At 56.1% G+C, this 17,269-nt stretch overlaps 2 protein-coding genes across 5 annotated transcripts in view; one reads left to right on the top strand and one right to left on the bottom strand.

Moving 5' to 3' along the window:
- Positions 1-6,216: 6,216 nt before the first annotated feature.
- On the top strand, positions 6,217-13,523 carry DERL3 (derlin 3). 2 transcript variants are annotated; one of them, XM_042911388.1, is made up of 7 exons: positions 6,217-6,429; positions 6,543-6,608; positions 6,692-6,765; positions 6,916-7,009; positions 7,497-7,692; positions 8,250-8,340; positions 12,645-13,523. In XM_042911388.1, the coding sequence occupies exons 1-7, from the start codon at positions 6,337-6,339 to the stop codon at positions 12,766-12,768; spliced, it is 738 nt and encodes a 245-aa protein (XP_042767322.1). In that variant the 5' UTR covers positions 6,217-6,336; the 3' UTR covers positions 12,769-13,523. The 2 variants fall into 2 exon arrangements, with proteins under 2 accessions (XP_042767322.1, XP_042767324.1); XM_042911390.1 differs by lacking the exon at positions 12,645-13,523 and adding an exon at positions 8,447-8,681 and having other exon boundaries at positions 6,224-6,429.
- The window catches only part of SMARCB1 (SWI/SNF related, matrix associated, actin dependent regulator of chromatin, subfamily b, member 1), a 34,513-nt gene continuing 28,089 nt past the window's right edge, over positions 10,846-17,269 (bottom strand). For all 3 annotated transcript variants that reach the window (XM_042911385.1, XM_042911386.1, XM_042911387.1), the window contains exons 8-9: positions 11,628-11,759; positions 10,846-11,188 (exon numbers count right to left, since the gene is read on the bottom strand). In XM_042911385.1, coding sequence (XP_042767319.1) covers positions 11,149-11,188; positions 11,628-11,759 — 172 coding nt within the window. In that variant the 3' untranslated portion in view covers positions 10,846-11,148. The remainder of the gene's footprint in view (positions 11,189-11,627; positions 11,760-17,269) is intronic.

Below are 17,269 nucleotides of genomic sequence, written 5' to 3'. Positions count from 1 at the left end.
AGACACGTGGCTCTTGTCCCTGCCTGCTGTTATGAGCATTCCCTCCCTGAGGCTGGGCCAGCACCTGTCATGGGGAGCACCTGCCCTGGATGTGTGTGAGCAGGGATGTTTGGCAGGGATATCAGTGGGGGCAAGCCAGGTGGGACGTGGCCAAACCGTAGCCCTTTGAGCCTCTACTTCCACCTGCCCAGAGCTCTGAGCCACTGGTCCTGGGCAGGGGCTCCCAAAGTGGCTGTAGAGTCAGGGTGTTTTTTGTTTTTGTTTTTGTTTTTTACCATGTCTTGAGGTTCTCCTGTCTCTGTGACCTGGCATCCCTGGCGCTGCCATTTGGCTGACTCTGCCAAACAGATAATCTGCTTCCCCCAAAACACTGCCCACAGCGCTGAGCCTGAAAATAGCTGAGGCCAGGGGAAAGGAAGGCCCGGCCAGACGCTCTGGGACTCTGAATGGCTGGCCGGAGGTAGCTTTGACATTCCTGTAGTGGCCACAGAAGGAAGTGGGAATTAAGGGCAATTGCTGAGGATCAAGACAGCTGGGCACAAGCTCAGGCTGGCCTGGCAGCTGAGGCTGGGAAGGGCCCAGCTCATTCAGCCATTGAGGGTCAGAGACAGTGAAACTGAGGCCCAGGCAAAGAGCCAGGCACCCAAGCTGCCTGGGGGGGCATCACTGAAGGAGGAGAGTCTCATTATGGAGACACTTCCAGAAGCCCAGAGGCAGCAAAGAGCTTTTGCCTCCAAACTATGGCTGGAGAAGTGTCTGAGGCTGCACGACACTGGCTGGTTGGTGGCCCCTGCCACAGGCACCTGCAGGTGATGCCCCTCATTCCTTGTAGTGACAGCCCCCCGTGCCCCAACAATAGGGTGGGGGCAGCTCACCGCTTCCCCAGCAGCCCCTTCCATCACCCTTCCTGGTGGCCAGGCTAGCACCAGTACCTTAGTGTCTTGGTACCTCTCTAGCTGAGTGCCCTCAAGTAGGTTACTCAATCTCTCTGAGCATCTCTGAGTGAGTTACTTCACTCTGTAATAGTAATCTAGTTTGCAAGGTGGAGGTGCAATATCGTGATTTTTTTAAATCTAATCTCCTTTGAATTTTTTTAAAAAAGTTTATCTATTTTGAGAGAGAGAGAGAGAGAGAGAATAAGCAAGGGAGGAGCAGAGAGGTGGGAGTGGGACAGAGGATCCGAAGCAGGCTTTCTGCTGACAGCAGAGAGCCCCATGCAGGACTCGAACTCACGAACCGTGAGATCATGACCTGAGCCAAAGTCAGACACTTAACTGACTGAGCCACCCTGGTGCCCCATTATTTTTAATGTTTATTTATTTATTGAGAGAGACAGACAGAGAGAGAGAAACAGAGATAGCATGAGCAGGGGAGGGTTAGAAAGAGAGATAAAGGGAGAGAGAGAATCCCAAGCAGGCTTTGTGCAGAGCCCGATGCAGGGCTCCATCTCACGACAGTGAGATCAGGACCTGAGCCTAAATCAAGAGTTGAATGCTTAGCCAGCTGAGCCACCCAGACACCTGTGATATTGTGGTTTATAAGAAATAGATTTGGTTATTCAGATGACCAAAATATATTTCTCAGGTATGGAAGACCAGCCCATTTCACAGACAGTGATGCAGAGGCCCGGGGGGGGGGGCGGTCTCAGTGCCAGCCCCAAGGCTGCAGATCCAGCCCTGGAGAGAAGGTTTCCACCTTCTTGAGGCTCAAAGATCACCAAGGACTTCTGGTGACTGGTGCCAGAGCAGACACCAGGGACAGAGAGCGTAGTGCAGCATGTCTGTGGGCATGAGGAGCATCATACGTGGCAAAGTGCTGGGAGCACCAAGTTGGGTGGCCTGGACAGGGCTTCCCTGAGGCGGTCATGGCTCACAGCACCCCAAATTCAACCTGTCCCAAACCAGCGGGCGGTCTCCCTCAGAAACCTGGCTCTCCCCTGCATCTCACCCTTCTCCCAATCGCTAAGGCTTGTGGCTTCTACCTCCTTGACCCACTCACTCCGTCACATCCCCGCCACTGCCATCCTCCTCCACTCAGATGACTGCTTCTATTCCTGTCTCCTTCCTCCAGAGAGCTGTCATCCGATTGTAACCTCACCACCATGCTGAAAACTCTCTGAGGGCTCCTCATTGCCTTGGGACAAAGACCACAGCCTACACAGCCCTGCTAAGCCTCCAACTGCACACAGCTCCTCCTTGCCATGTTTTCTGCTTCTCTCTGTACCCCCACCATGGCACCTCAGGACCTTTGTACAGGCTGTTTCCCCTTGGGGCATGGCTAATGCTACTCATCCTCTGTCCCAGACCTCCTTGTCCTTCCCTATCCCCCCTCCCCACCCCAGAGACCTGCTAATTCCTGGAGAGCCTGGAATCTGCTATCAAGCTCAGAGGACCAGGCCCAAGCCTGACACAGCCCACCTGGACAGTCTGTCATTCTTGCACTCCAGCCATGAGCAGCTGCTGCCAAGTAGGTTCTAGACTCAGTGCTAAAAATACTCCATGACCCAGACAGGAAGGGCCATCGGGGACACAGCTGTTCCTGGGAAGGGCTGGCTGGGGCTGTGGTAGAGGCCTTCCCACTGCAGTTTGGGGTCCATGTTCTGGAAGTGGGTGGGAACTGAGCTCACAGACCCCGAGCAAAAGCCCCCAACAGAGGAGGCTCAGGGTCACTATGGGGAGGCCTTGTATTGTCAAAAGGAAAACACAGCTGCCTCCAACATGTACACAAACACCTTGTTTCTCATTCTTTGGGTTTGTTACCACAGGCAAGTGTTGGCTTTGGAATAAACTACATTTAAAAATTAGGTATATGGGGCCTTAGGTGAGCCTAGGTAGGTGAGCTCTGGTCCCCTCAGGGAGGGCTTCCTGGAGTAGGGAGCATTTCTACCACCTTTATCTAAGCTGGTAGGGAGGAAAATGAATGAATGGATGAACCAGAGATCTGAGGCAGTCCTTGGAAGAGAGAAGCCGAAGCCCAAATAAGAGGTGGCAGCAGCAGTGGTGGTGAGGTGTGTTGCAGAGATGAAAAGGGACTGGATGGGATGTCTGGGTGGCTCAGTCCGTTGAGCATCCAACCAGCTCAGGTCACAATCTCACGGTTTGTCAGTTCGAACCCCACATCACGCTTGCTGCTATCAGCACAGAGCCTGCTTCAGATCCTCTGTCCCACCCCTCTTTGTCCCCTCTCCAGAAATAAACATTAAAAAAAGGCGGGGGGACTGGAGAATTCCATGGGAGCCTCAAGTTCCAAGTGGGCTGGGGAAGGTGGGGCTTGGATGACCCCAGGATGCTGGATTGTCACTGGGGCTGATGATGGGGCCTCCTAGCATGTGAGGCCTGTAAGGAGGAAGGCAGGCTTGGTGGGCATGAAGGGGGTACTGTCCTGTTTGTGGGCACTAAGAGCCTAGACAGGAGATTTTGGGGTCCTCTGGGTGCCCCCAGATCTGGAGATGCTGGAGTTCCTTGCTCTGCAGCAGGCAGGGTTGCAAGGCCAGAGAGACAACTTGAGGAGCAGCGTTCACTGTCACCTTGCCCAGGGACCACAGGCCCTCCTTCAGCTACATCTTTTGCCCAGAAGAGAGGGTGGGCCCAGCTGGCCCTACTGCTTGGGACAGGAAGCTAAATAGACGTTGGCATCCAGCACACAGCCTGCCTACATCTTTAGGCCCCTGGGACCATGTGATGCTCAGGACTTCTCTCCAAAAATAACTGTCTGCAGGCACCTGAGTCAGAGGAGAAATGGGCCTGCCCTGGACCTGAGACTGGACAGGAAAAGCCTGGACTGGTGATGAAGGTCTGCCCCAGGCCCTGCTGTGCCTCCTACTGGGCCTCAGTTTCCCCAGGGTTCTGAGGAGGGAGCATCTGCAGTAAAGTCCAGCCACTGTTCCTGTGACTGTCCCTCCAGCTGGCAACCCCCACCTACCCTGGGCTCCCAGCCTCCCGGGAATGTGCTTCTGGTCCCCAAACCAGGCGCCTGCCTTATCAGCCCCAATCAGAGGGGAGACAGACACCCCTCCCCTCCTCCACCCTCCGCTCCCCAATTGATAGCCCCTCCTATTAGCCTCCGCCTGACCCTGAGTGGAGGGCCCCTGCTAAGTGCCTGGAGGCAGGAACACCTCCCCTTCCCCATGCTGACATGAAACCTGACCTCCCTGGATGGCTCTTTTGTGCCTGGCAGGCGCCAGCCCTGGCATTTGAGGTCCTGCATTCCCACCAGCTGCCACACCTCCCCCCTAACCCTCCACCAGGTTGGAGTCTACTCTGCTGGGCCCACCGCAGACCAGACGTGACCTTGGCCTGTTTTGCTGGAAAATGGAGGCTGCCCAAGGGGGGCTGTTCCCACCACCAACCTCTCAGCACCTTGGTCCAATTCCTGCTGTATCAGGCCAGACCTATTCTCACCCCTAAGCCAAATGCATATCCCCCTTCGGTGCTCCCAGCCTCTCCCTCCCCTCCCAGCAGCTCCACTAGGGAGCTAGTAGCTACTAGCTACTCACTAGGGAATCCCTCTGAGCGCCCTCATTTTCTTGGGATCCACCTGAAATAACTTTATCAACTGGTTATCCCCCTTTCCAGTCTCCTCTGGGGGACCTCAGGGCCCTGTCCAGGGCATTCCTCATCTTCCACACTTACGTCCACACCTGAGCTCCCATATTGGTAAGGGCACATCTGTCTGGGCACCTTCCTCTCCCTCCTACCTTCTATTATCCTGATTACAGAGACATTGGCAGGGCTGCAACCCACTGTCTGTTCCCAGGCCATGTCTCTGTGAGCTTCTGTCTTGCTCCTGATGCCCTTTTCTGGCTCAACTCCTGGAAGCCCCCTCCCAGCTTCCCCTGGCCTCCCTGACCAGGTCTGCCTTCTCTGATTGTTGAAGGCTGAGCTGCCCAGGCCTCGCCTCTTCTCTTCTCCATTTAGCCTTGCCCCTTGGACGCTTTACGCAGGCCCAAAGCTACAAATGCCACAGGTCTACGGTTGACTGGCATCCACAATTGGACTGCCTGCCCAACCTCTTCCCGAACACCATACTTGGATTTCTCCAGGCAGATATCACACAAATACCCTAAACTCAACAAGGCCAGAACAGTACTCCATCTGCCCGCCTTTTCCCCAAGTGTTCTTCATATCTGTAAAGGCCACCACCATCCATCTGCCCGGTGGCACAGACCTCTAAACCACCGTTGATTCCTCCCTCACAGCTCTGTCCAATCCGTAGACAAAACCACCTCTCACCCCAACCCCACACTCCAGGCTCCATGCTGCCCAAGCCACTACTGTGCCTTGCAGCCTCCCCCTGCTCACAGATTCCTCTGACAGTCTGTTGTGCTTGCAGAAGCCACAGGGACCTTTTTTAAGTGACAATCAAGTGTCACTTCCTCACAGAGACTTCCCCGGCTTACTGCCCGACCCTCCACTCTTGGCGTTATTTGCGTCATTTCCTGGTCCTGTGAACACTAGCTCTCATATTCGCACAGGTCTATGCCTGCCTGTCTTCTCGGCTACACCATAAGGGATAGCATCCTTTATTGGCTGCTGTATCTCCTGAATTCAGAAAAGCACCTGGCACATAGTCGGTGTTCAGTAAACAGTTGACTTAATTAGTGCATAAACGGAGTTCCTCTTTTCCATCAAAATGATGAGGCCCTCTCCAGCTTGTCCACTCGTTCTGGCCCGCGTGGGCACCCTAGCGTCCCTGGGGGAGACCTCCCACAGGAGTCGCCGTGGGGTCCAATGGACTGAGGCGGGGTCGGAGAGTGGACGTGGTGCTGAGCACCTCCTTTGTTGTAGGCTAGGTGGCACTGTCTCTGGCTCTCAATGGGGGAGATAGACAGGACCGAGTCTCCCCCAGCCCTAGGTGTACTCATAGAGCCCGGGGACCAGACACGTATTAATCCCGGCTTGCCCACGCTCCAGCGTGACCCCGCCCCTTCCGGTCTCGCTGTTTCTTGGTCCTGTCTTTTTTCCACTCGCGGAGTAATTTCAGTCCCGCCCCCAATACGTCCTTGCTATTGGTTCTCCTTAGATTGACGCCAAGCGACCAGTTCCTCATTGGCTACACGTTCTCCCGCGCCTCCACTACAGCCACCACAACAACCGCCACGTGCTCAACCGTGGGGCCTGCTCATTGGTCCCGAGTTCCGACCCGCCCACTCTCCTATCCCGCCCTCGTCTTCCAGCTTCTTCCTCCTATTGGTTACTGAGCCCAGGGACCCGCCCCCTACTCTGGGCGCACTGCGCTCCCCGACATGGATTGGCCAAAGTCGGGGAGTGAGGCGGGATTGGGAGGCGGGTTAAAGAGCGCGCAGCAGGTTGGGCCACGAGTGTCAAAGAAGGTTCAATGGCGTGGCAGGGGCTGGCGGCCGAGTTCCTGCAGGTGCCAGCGGTGACGCGGACCTACACCGCGGCCTGTGTCCTTACCACCGCTGCTGTGGTAAGCTGGCCGGGCGGGTGGGATCGGTTCCCTGGCTGCAGCCCGGGAGGGGTGTAGCCATGGTTACCGCTAGATTCCCCGGGGTCGCACCTGACGCGCCCCTGGTTCCGCAGCAACTGGAGCTCCTCAGCCCCTTCCAGCTCTATTTCAACCCGCACCTCGTGTTCCGGAAGTTTCAGGTGAGGCCACCCGCCCCTTGCACCTGACAGCCGGGCCCTGCCTGCCCCGCGCCTGACCGCCCACCTACCCCCTATCCCCGTAGGTCTGGAGGCTCGTCACCAACTTCCTCTTCTTTGGGCCCCTGGGATTCAGCTTCTTCTTCAACATGCTCTTCGTGTATCCTGCGCCGAGCGGACGTAGGCGTAGGGTGGTGGGCGGCCCGCCAGGCTGGGGAGCGGCCCAGCGGGGCTTGGGGGAGGCCCGGAATGGTCAGGAGCAGGGAAACCAAGGCTCCTCCCGGTGGCATTTCCTTTACGGACGCCGCAGGTTTCGCTACTGCCGCATGCTGGAGGAGGGCTCCTTCCGTGGCCGCACGGCCGACTTCGTCTTCATGTTTCTCTTCGGGGGCGTCCTCATGACCGTATCCTTCCCAGGCTCTGAAACCTTAGGCGCTGCGCCTCTGGGTCCAGCCTGTGTAGGCCCTGGGGCCCGACATGAGCGCCTGGGCCCGAGGGGGACAGAGTCGTTCACTCCAGTTTAGGGTGAATCTAGCGTACATCATCTGCTCAGCTCCGGACTACTAGCTCTTCAGTGCTGTACGCAAAGTATCACAGGGTGATGTGGAGAGCCAGGTAGGGTGCTTGGGGGCTGAGCCCCGAATGCCAGTAGCCAGAAGAAACTGGGGCAATGAAGGGCAGTGTTTGGAGGCTGGGGCCAGGTGAAGCAAAGCAGATCACGTTGGCCTGAAGACCAGAGTGTGGCTTTGATTGAAGGGTCCATCACTAGAAGTGAGGAGGGAAGGAAAACTGGGGAGGAGTCCAGGGGTTTAGGCAGTCAGAGGGGTCCTGGGCAGGGTCTCTGAGGCCTGCACGAGAAGAAGGCCTCCCAGCACCTTGACTCTGGCTCAGCTGCTGGGGCTCCTGGGCAGCCTGTTCTTCTTGGGCCAGGCCCTCACTGTCATGCTGGTGTATGTCTGGAGCCGCCGCAACCCCGGAGTGAGGGTCAACTTCTTTGGCCTCCTCACCTTCCAGGCACCATTCCTGCCCTGGGCACTCATGGGTTTCTCACTGCTGCTGGGCAACTCAATCCTTGTCGACCTGCTGGGTGAGCCTGCCTGCGCATCAGCCCCAACCCCCCAGAAACAGGCTGTCTGGTACCTGATGACCTTTGGGAGGGCTCCCAGGCTGGTTGCTGTGCCAGAGCACAGCACCCACCTGGAATGGACCTCTCACCTGTCCTCCCACTCCCACTTCCTGCCCTGCCAGCTCCTCTGTTCTTCTGGCCCCTTGAATAAGCCAGCCAGATACCTGCTTCACATCTTTAGGCCTGATGTACTACTGATGCTTGTGGGGGTCCTGACCAGGGTGGGGTTGGGTAAGTCAAGATTCCAACCTTCGCTCCTGTTCCTCCCATGTTCTCAGCCCATCCCCTCTCCAAGTCTTGCCCACTTCTGGGCCAGGTAAGCCAATCCTTCAGGGTCAACCCTGGCCCCACCCTGGGCTGGCAGTCTGTGCAAGATGTTGTGTACTCGTGTTCTGAGGCCTGAGGTTACTTGGCCTGGCTGGCCTCCAGAGCTGTGCGTGGAGTCAGGGAGCAGGTTGTGCTGGCTCCAGACTCGGGACTGTGGAGGGTGGCCTCAGCAGTCCTTTGCTCTCCTACAGGGATTGCTGTGGGCCACATTTACTACTTCCTAGAGGATGTTTTCCCCAACCAGCCTGGAGGCAAGAGGTTGCTGCTGACCCCCAATTTCCTGTAAGTGCTAGAGATGACAGTTATCCCCCTACACTCCCTCAAGATGGCTCCTGACCCCACTGGGGACCCCTGCTGGCCTCAGCTCAGTGTGGGCCCCTCCCTACAGGAAGCTGCTACTGGATGCCCAAGAGGAGGACCCCAATTACCTGCCCCTCCCGGAGGAGCAGCCAGGACCCCTGCAGCAATGACCCTACCCAGGGCCAGGGCCAGCCCAAGAAGCCCGTTTTCCTGGTCTCTGACAGACCTCCCTCCCACCCCTAACTCCCGCTTTCAGGAGAGCAACCTGTCCTGCAGACTGGGCCTGTGCCCAGGGCCCACCCAAATAAACAGGATGACCTGCACCTCTTCGTCCACAGCACTGGCTCCCTGCCTCAGCTGGCCACACCTTTCCATGCTGCTGGCCCTGATGTAGAGCCACTAAGCCTGGCCTGCCCTCTCAGACCAGAAGGGAGGCCCAGAGTGGGTCAAGAACCTGCCCATAGTTGCCTAGCAGCAGTGAACTAGCAGATGGCACACTCCGGGTTTTCACTCTAGCTTTGCCAGTGCCTTGCTGGAGCCTTGGGCAAATCCCACCTGCACCAGATCTCTGCTCCCTGCCAGGCAGCAAGGGAGCTGGTCAGATCTCACTGGCTGGGGCCAGGACTGGGATGTCCCTGTTGTGCCAAGCCCAGTCTGTAGGGGCTCCTGCCCATGGTGCCCTCAGGCTGATGCCTCACTGTCCCTCATCAGCAACCAAGTGGACCTTTGCCCACTTTCCAGCTGAGCAGTTAATGGACTTGCCCAAGGCTCCATGAGGTCAGGTGCAGAGGAGGGCCAGGACTGGGTCCTCTGCCCTTTCTGCAACCCCAAAGCTTTGAGAAATTTTCACCATAGCAGAGCCTTGCAACGTTCTCTCCCTGATGTTTTTAGCTAAGGACCATGGAAACCTTATCTGATCGCACAGCTCACTTTTCTCTTTGGTAAAGCAGCCATCAGGCAACCTGGCCAACTTTCCTCATCACCCTAGACCAGTCCAAATTACAATTTATTCCTGGATGATTGGCAGCAATAGGGGCTCCTCCAGCCATAGGTCATCATGTTCGTGGGTGACACAAATATTCACCATGGGAGTCTAACCTTAATTTGGTAATGAAATCTTGCAGAGTAGCAGTGTAGCAGCATGGGCTGGCAATGCTCGGAGTGAGGGCTCAGCCCCTGGGCTGCCCTCTAGTTGTAGGGCCTCATGGACCAAGCAAACCCTTTAGCAATGGAGCCCACTTATTTCCAAGGCCAGTGGAGCCTGGGCCTGGAATCCTGCTCTTTGTTCAAGGCCTTCCAGTGAAGCCCAGGTGTCCCCTTGCTGTGGGGCTCCAGCAAGTTCCACTCCTGGATGAAGGGCAGGGGGCTTGAGTACAAACTCCCTGGGAGCCAGGAGCCGTCACGTCCCAGGACATGATCACAGGACCCCAAGTCCAGAGGGCTAGGCGCATCTACCCCTACATCCTGGCAGTCAAGACCTCAATTCCTACTCAGAGCTCTGCCCTTGCCCAGTGTGGGGGTCAAGTTGGGAGCCAGGTGCCATCACACTCCTGCCATGCTGCTGGAGGGCAGAGTAGCCCTGACATGGCAGGGAAGACCTGCCAGCAAGTGAAGGAGGCAGCCCAGTGCTTAGATCTGGGTCCATTACCTTCGTTAAGAATGTAGCTGTGCACCCAAGTCATCAAGCAGCACTCGCTCAGTGAGGAGACCCACATATGCCACCCTCATGGAGCCCACGTCCCTTCTGTAGAGTGAGGACACTTCCACATTAGACAAGAATGCAGAGGGGACACACAGCTCACTGGAGGCGGATCTGAGAAGAGGCCCAGAGCTTGCCTCCTTCTCAACACACAGCACCCACGGCCAGCACTGGGCAGGCATGCTGCTCCATGTGCCTTACTTCTCATAACCGACCTGGGAGAGAGGAGCTGGCCTGGGTGGAGTCACCAGCTGGGGGCAGAGCTGGGCCCCAACCACCTGTTGCACATGCACCGCTGCAAGGTGTGGCAAGAGCGTTGCACGCCCGCTGGAGCCTGAACAGCCAGGCATGGGCCCTTGGGCACCCAAGCTGGTAATGCCCCTGCAGCAACCACAAAAGACGGGGCTGCTGTAAGGGACTCCAGAGAAGCAATGCTCCTGGCCAGGGGTGGCACAATAGCCCAGACGTGCAGAGCCCAAGGATGGCAGGAAAGCCTGTAGCTCCTTCACAAGGCCAAGCAAAGGGGGTGGGGTGGGGCCGTCACTGAAAGGTAAGTGGGCCCCCCTACCCTGAGCCTCATGACCTCACTTGTCATGTCCATCAGCTGGAGGGCCTGAGGAAAAGCAAGACTGTGCTATGGTTGGCCTTGGATAGAAACTTAGCCCCAACCTGCCCACCTGGGACTCTGAGGCAGAGAAGGCTGAGAGGCCTGGCATGCCAGCCTTGGTCCCACACCAGCCCAGCCAAGTCCTGCTCCTCGTCCCCTTTCTTATTTTTATGCTACCACCTTGAAAAAATGGAACATGACCTGTTGTCTTTTATTTAAAAAGTGTTGCTAGCCCTGCCTGGGGCTCCTATACAAAAACAAAACATAACCCAAAACGAGGCCTCTTTCTGACCAGAGACTTGGATGGGGACTGGGCTCAACAAATGGAATGTGCCCAGGGGAGGGTGACCAGAAGCCCTCCCCATACCCCATGTTCCTCAGGATGGCCCCGGCCTGCCCCTTTGCCTCCCTCCTTGCCAGAAGATGAAGGAGAGGCGGTCCGATCTTCTCAATGCTCCGTGGGAGCCATGCGCAGACGGGCTGGTTACCAAGCTGGGGCAGTGTTGGCAAGACGCCTCATACGCCTGCAGGAGGAGAGGAGGTGATGACCCGGAGCCAGCTTCCAGCCCTGGGTGGCTGCCCTCCCCTAGGGATCTCTAGCACAGCCAAGGGAGCGGGGACGGAAACAGGATACAAAAGGTGGGATCCCCAGCCCCTCCCTCGGCCAGAGCCTGTTCACTGCTTGACGCCCTGACAATGCCCTCTCTCCTGCCTGCTCATGTCTTGCCTATGTCTCCAGGGTTCTAGACACATAGGTCTGGGCTGTGGTCAGATCCAACCTGAGGGCTTAACTTTTGTTCCCTGAAGGAAAACCCACCTGGGGTCTAGATAGATTGGGACTCATCACCCAGGGCCTGCCTCTGGCCATGCAGGTACCTTCTCAGAACCAGGGTCCCTCCCCTGCCTGCAAGACAGTGGCTGTGTGCAGAGCATGCTGCCAGGGGCCTAAAGGGGGAGGGGTACCTTGTGTTCCTGTCCTGGTCTCGGATCTTCTTTTCCATCTCAGCGTCTGTCAGAGTCTCCAGCAGTGGGCACCATTGGTCAGCATCGCCTGTGTTCCGGATGGCAATCTCCACCGTGGGTAGGGGGTTTTCACTGTGGGCCGGGGGTGAGGAATGGGGGTTGTGACTGTTAGTTCACAGAGCAGCAACCAGAAAGGCCCCCAGAGACCAGTGTCCACCCCCCTGCCAGAACACCGGAGCCAGGGCATAGCAAGGAAGGCCCAAGCCTTTCCTGCTTCCTCTTCTGTCTCCTCCCTGCTGGGCCATTTCATGCCCAGCTCCTCAGAACAAGAGTGGTGTGGTCAACACCCACCATCCGAACCTCAAGGCAGAATCACTGGAGACGCCAGGTCCCCCATAACAATAGCTTCTCTTCAAAGCACGCTCAAACAGGCCCTTTGCTGTCGCCTAGGTGTGTCTGGTCTGTAAAGGAGTGGGGGTTCCCTGCAGAGGTGGTTCTGTATGACAGTATTGCTGGGAAGGTAGGGGAGGGCAGTCTGCCCCGCTCAGTGCCCGGGGCTTGGATCCACCGGCCTTGATGCCTCATCAATGAAGGCCACTGGGCCAGCCTGCTCCTGAATATTCCATACATTTGCCCCTCAGTGCACTTTACTGACCCAACTAAATCCAGATAGCTGGGCCTGGAACCCTTGTCCCCTGACCACTACACTCCATGGCCCCTCAGTGACCACCCCAAAGGCCACCTATGCACCTATGCATCCTCTTGCCAAGGACACACAGCAGTAGGGGTGAGGGAGACACACGCAGAAGCACAAGAGAAGGGAGGACACAGCTGAGGTGCTGCCTCTCTGGGCCTTGATTTCCAAGCCTGTGTGACAGGAGGCTGAAGAGGCAAGGATGCTTCAGAGCTGACCGCTCAAACTCCTGGCCCAGGAGATAAGTCTCAGACTGTGGCCCTAACAGTGAATCTCTTCCACCCCCTTCCCCTTCCTCACCAGGCCCTTTCTCTCTCCTCCAGCCGGGCGGCCTGCACCTGTCTCTTGAGGCCCAGCACCCCCAGAAGGCTGGCCCTGCTCCACTGCAGCCCTATCAAGTGTCTGCCCACCTCAGCCTGGAGCCCTGCACAGCACAGTTCCCTCTGAGAAGACTGAAGGCAGGCAGGGCCCAGGGGAGGCAGGGTAGGACACTGACAGAATAAAAGTGGATGGACCCCTGATCTGTGGCCTTGCTTCTGGTACCTCATTTGGAAAATAGGAACAATTACAGGGCTGTGAGAGCTCTTCAGAGGATTATTATTTAAAACAGCCAACATATGTCCACTGAGGGGGCTCCCTAGGTGCCAGGAGCCTTGTCACGCAGTCTCCCTGGAACTTGTGCCCAAGGTTGTGTGAGTGGCCAGCTAGAGAGGGATGTCCACCCAGGCCTGACAAGAGGCTGTGCCCCTCACACTGCCAGCTGGCACACAGCAGCTGAGGGCTTGTTCTGGCTTCCCCTGTGTGCTAGTGTCCTCATCCTGATTCTCAAGGACCAGGAGCAGACAGGGCCCAGCCTGGTGCATGCACTAAGGCTGTCACCACAACCCAGAACTGCCCCTGGCTCCCCTGCAGAAGCAGGGCTCACTTCTTCCTGCTGAGCTAGGTCCCCAAAGCCCAAGCTTGTGCTGGTGACTCAGAGGCTAGTGACAAGAGCAGCACCAGCCCCCACCCGTGGTACCCTGGGGCCAACCCTCCTCAGCAGCTCCTGAGAGCTCTTCTCCAGCCAGTGTGGTGGTTTGGCAATCCTGAACCACCCAGCCACAGACCCAAACATCATTCCTCACCTCAAGGGCTCCCAGCCACCTTCCTTGGGAGGGCAGACATGAAAGGCGCCAAGCCCACGCTGAGGGAAGCAAAACATGTTTTCCTCTTAATTTAAACAAGGGCTTGTGAGTAGGTCCTGGAGGCCCCTTTGTTTACCTTCCCTTGGCTCTGGGAAGATTCCACTCCAGTGGGTTTGTCCTAAAATAAGAACTGCTCAATCCAACCATGTAAGAATGGGCCGAGAGCCAGCAGGGCTCTCGGGTTTGGGACAAACACACAGGCAGGGGTCACCTTGCCTCCCCCTCCTTTGACGGGATTCTGCATCATGGACTTCAAGGCTCCCTGTGATCCCAGATGTTCCTACCACCCTGCAGAGTCCAGGTGGGGACACAGAGCCTAGGCAGGGGAGGGCTGTGGCGGAGATGTCCGAGGGCCCAGGGCCGTAGCTTGTAGGGTATCTCAGTATGGGCTCACTTTTATGCCCTCACATGATACAAAATGCCAGCCAAGAACCACTGCTCTACCCACTTTACAAATGAGAAGGACAGAGCCTTCAAGGGAAATGACCTACCCGCCCATGGCCACTCCACTGGGAGGAGGGGGAGAGAGAACTCAACAGCACCCTCCTCTTTATGGCCAACTGGCTTTTGACAAGGGTACCAAAGTCCATACAATGGGGAAAGACCAGTCTTTCCAACAAATGGGCACTGGGACAAGATGACCTTGGATTAGGCAGAGGTTCTGTAGGTATCATATTAAAAAGCACAGGCAAGGGGTGCCTGGCTGGCTCGGTTGGGACAGCATAGGACTCTTGATGTCAGGGTTGTTGAGTTCGAGCCCCACCCTGGGTGTAGAGATGACTTAAAAATAAAATCTTAAAAAAAAATTTTTTTTTTAAAAGCACGGGCAACCGAAGAAAAAATAAAGTGGACTACACCAAAATTTAAAGCTTCTGTGCTTCAAGGGACACGGTCATGAAAGTGAAAAGACAAGCTACAACGTGGTAGAAAGTATTTGTAAACTGTACCTCTGATAAGGAACTTGTACCTACAATATGTAAAGAACACTTACAACTCAATAATAAAAATACAAATAGCCCAATTAAAAACTGAGGGACCTGAGCAGCTATTTTTCTAAAGATGATATACAAATGCCCAATGGCACCTGAGAAAATGCTTCATCATCATTTGTCAGTGGGGAAATGCAAATCACGACCACAATGAGATGCCACTCCCTCCCCCTCCCCCACTAGGATGGCGAGAATCAAAAAGTCAGGTTAACAGGGGTGCCTGGGTGGTTCAGTCGGTTAAGCGTCCAACTTCAGCTCAGGTCATGATCTCATGCTTCATGGGTTTGAGCCCCACATCAGGCTCTGTGCTGACAGCTCTGCTTTGGATTCTGTGTCTCCCTCTCTCTGCCCCTCCCCTGCTTGCGTGCGCACGCTCTCTCTCTCTCAAAAGTAAATAAACATTTAAAAAAATTAAAAAAAAAAAAGGTAACAAATGTTGGCGAGGATGTGGAGAAACGAGAAAGAAGCCTGACTCTACTGGTGCAAAAGTAAAATGGTAGGCTGCTTTGGAAAGCAGTCTGGCAGGAACTCAAAATGCTACACACAGCTACCACGTGATCCAGCAATTCCTCTCCTACGATCTACCTAAGAGAACTGAAAATGGATGTTTAAACAAACACTTGGGACATGAATGCTCACAGCAGTGCCACTCTCCACCGCCCAGAAGTGTCAACCACCCGACTGTCAACCGATGACTGGGTAAACACAATATGGCACATGTGTATGACGGCACTGTACTCCGCCATAAACAGGAATGAAGCTCCCATACAGGCTGCCACACAGAAATAATGATACTAAGAAATGAGCCACAAAAGAGCATGTATTACATGATTCGATTTATACAGAGTATCCACAACAGGCAAGTTGATAGCAAGTAGATTAGTAGTTGCCCAGGGCTGGGAGACTTGAGGGGCACAGCAGCAGCTGCTAAAGGGTGTGAGGCTTCCTTTGGGGTGATGGAAATGTTGTAAAATTGTGATGGTGTGATGGCACCACTCTGTGGATGCTGAAAACCAAGGAACGGCACACTCTAGATGGGTGAACTGTACAGTATTTGCATTATAGCTCAATGCAGCTGTTATAAAAACAGACAAGCAAGCAAGCAAACCCTGCTGCCGTCAAGAGGGCAGAGTTCCAGGAGTAACCTCTGTGGCTCATGGTCAACCAGTCCAAAATGACCCTGGTGTCTCCCAACCCTGATATGTGCCAGTGACACTGTCTCCCTGTCCCCCACCTATCCCAGCCACCAGGCTCTCTGACCCTCTGCCCATCTCCAGCTTCCTCCCAGTCAGCACCCTGCCCGGCCACCTCACCCCAGGTTCTATGCCTCCTACCCGCGGCTCCCCTCCTCGCGCCTGCAGCCTCCAGTGCACTCTGCTAGATGTTTCTTCTCTGTGTCCCCAGCCTCAGGCACAGGGCTGGCCTGCAGGAGGTGCCAGTAAGTCTACTGATGCAACTTTCCAACCAGGTAGCAGCTCACAGGTTTGGGTCAATGTCTGACACTCCCACATGTTTTGCTCAGCCCAGGCCCTTCCCCTGGCAGAGCTCTGTCCCCCTCCTGTCACTCACTGTCACTCTGGGGCAGCTCTGTCCTCTAGAAGCTTGGGGCCCCCAATCTGTTTGTCACATGCGTGTCCCCCCAGGCTTGCCCACGTCAGGCCTGCCCGTCCCACTGCTGAAAGGAAGCAGCCTGCCTTCACTCCCCTGACTAGTTTGTGGGCATTCTGCCCCCACCCCCACCCCCCACAAATGTCCTGTGACCAGCAGCACGCCCTGCTCCACCATGGACACAACACCACCATCACCAAGCACTGCAGCCAGACACTGGGCTAGGTCTGGTGAGGGGGAGACAGACAGGACTGGCCTGCAGGGATTCAGAGCATCTACAACATGGGATGACAGAGGCCCAAAATTTAAAGTCCCTTTTAAGGAGTCATGTGACTCAGCAGGTGTCAAGTCTTGTGTGCAGTAGAGATCAGGTGGGGGCCCCTGGTCTGGCTCTCCATGGACCAAGTGGCCCCTGGCTGTGGGGACATGGCAGCCCACTCTACCTCCCCCAGGCAGCAACCCAGAGAGAAGGGCTGACACTGGTCTCCCCAGGGAGAGTTAAGAGAGCTCCCAAGGGATGGTGTGGTGCTATGGTAAGAATGTGGGTCAGGGTCAGGAGACATAAGTTCCAATCCCCTTCCCTGCTTGCCTTAGAAGGCCATAGTTCTGTCCCCTGAATGATGGAGTCCACAATAAGCCAGCCTCTGACCCTAACCTCCCCTTCCGGTCTTGCAAGCTCTATCCACAGCATCCAGCTGCCCAGACCACACACAGCACACACAATGGGCCAGACCTAGCCTGAGGAGCTCAAGAGGCCTGGTCAGCTGGGAAAACACAAGCAGCTGTCCCGATGCAAAAGAGGCACTGGGCTGCCTCCCAGATCCCAGGCAGGCTGTGCCCCTCCAACCTGGCTGGCCTGGGCTGCTGTGGAGGGGATGTGTGCCCACCCTGGTCCCCAGTAAGCCGCCCTGCCTTCAATCCCAAGGACATGAAACCTGCACACTCAGCACTACAGACTGCAGCAGGATAGAGGTCTGTGATGCTCCCTGTCCACCAAACGGAATTCATTAACTGGCTCCTGAGATGGGGTGGAGGGGATCTGCTATAAGTCCTGATCTGCCACCACCAGAGTTCCCAGGGGGTACAGCCTGAAGCTTGACAAGAGTTTTAGGAGGACACTCGGGTCACCCAGGGGTCAGAGCAGGAGGGATGCTGCCACATGGCCAA

The sequence above is a fragment of the Panthera leo genome, chromosome D3, assembly GCF_018350215.1.
Source record: "Panthera leo isolate Ple1 chromosome D3, P.leo_Ple1_pat1.1, whole genome shotgun sequence".
In the NCBI taxonomy this organism is placed as follows: domain Eukaryota; kingdom Metazoa; phylum Chordata; class Mammalia; order Carnivora; family Felidae; genus Panthera; species Panthera leo.
Note: the sequence above shows the minus strand (reverse complement) of the source record. Positions and strands in the feature narration are given on the sequence as shown.

What these genes read in the sequence shown, in the direction of transcription:
- DERL3 (XM_042911388.1), top strand. Translation starts at nt 6,337, where the DNA reads ATGGCGTGGCAGGGGCTGGCGGCCGAGTTCCTGCAGGTGCCAGCGGTG. An exon ending in TTCTTCAACATGCTCTTCGT is followed by an intron (nt 6,766 to 6,915) that starts GTATCCTGCGCC and finishes CGGACGCCGCAG; the next exon opens with GTTTCGCTACTGCCGCATGC. An exon ending in CTGCTGACCCCCAATTTCCT is followed by an intron (nt 8,341 to 12,644) that starts GTAAGTGCTAGA and finishes TCTCTCCTCCAG; the next exon opens with CCGGGCGGCCTGCACCTGTC.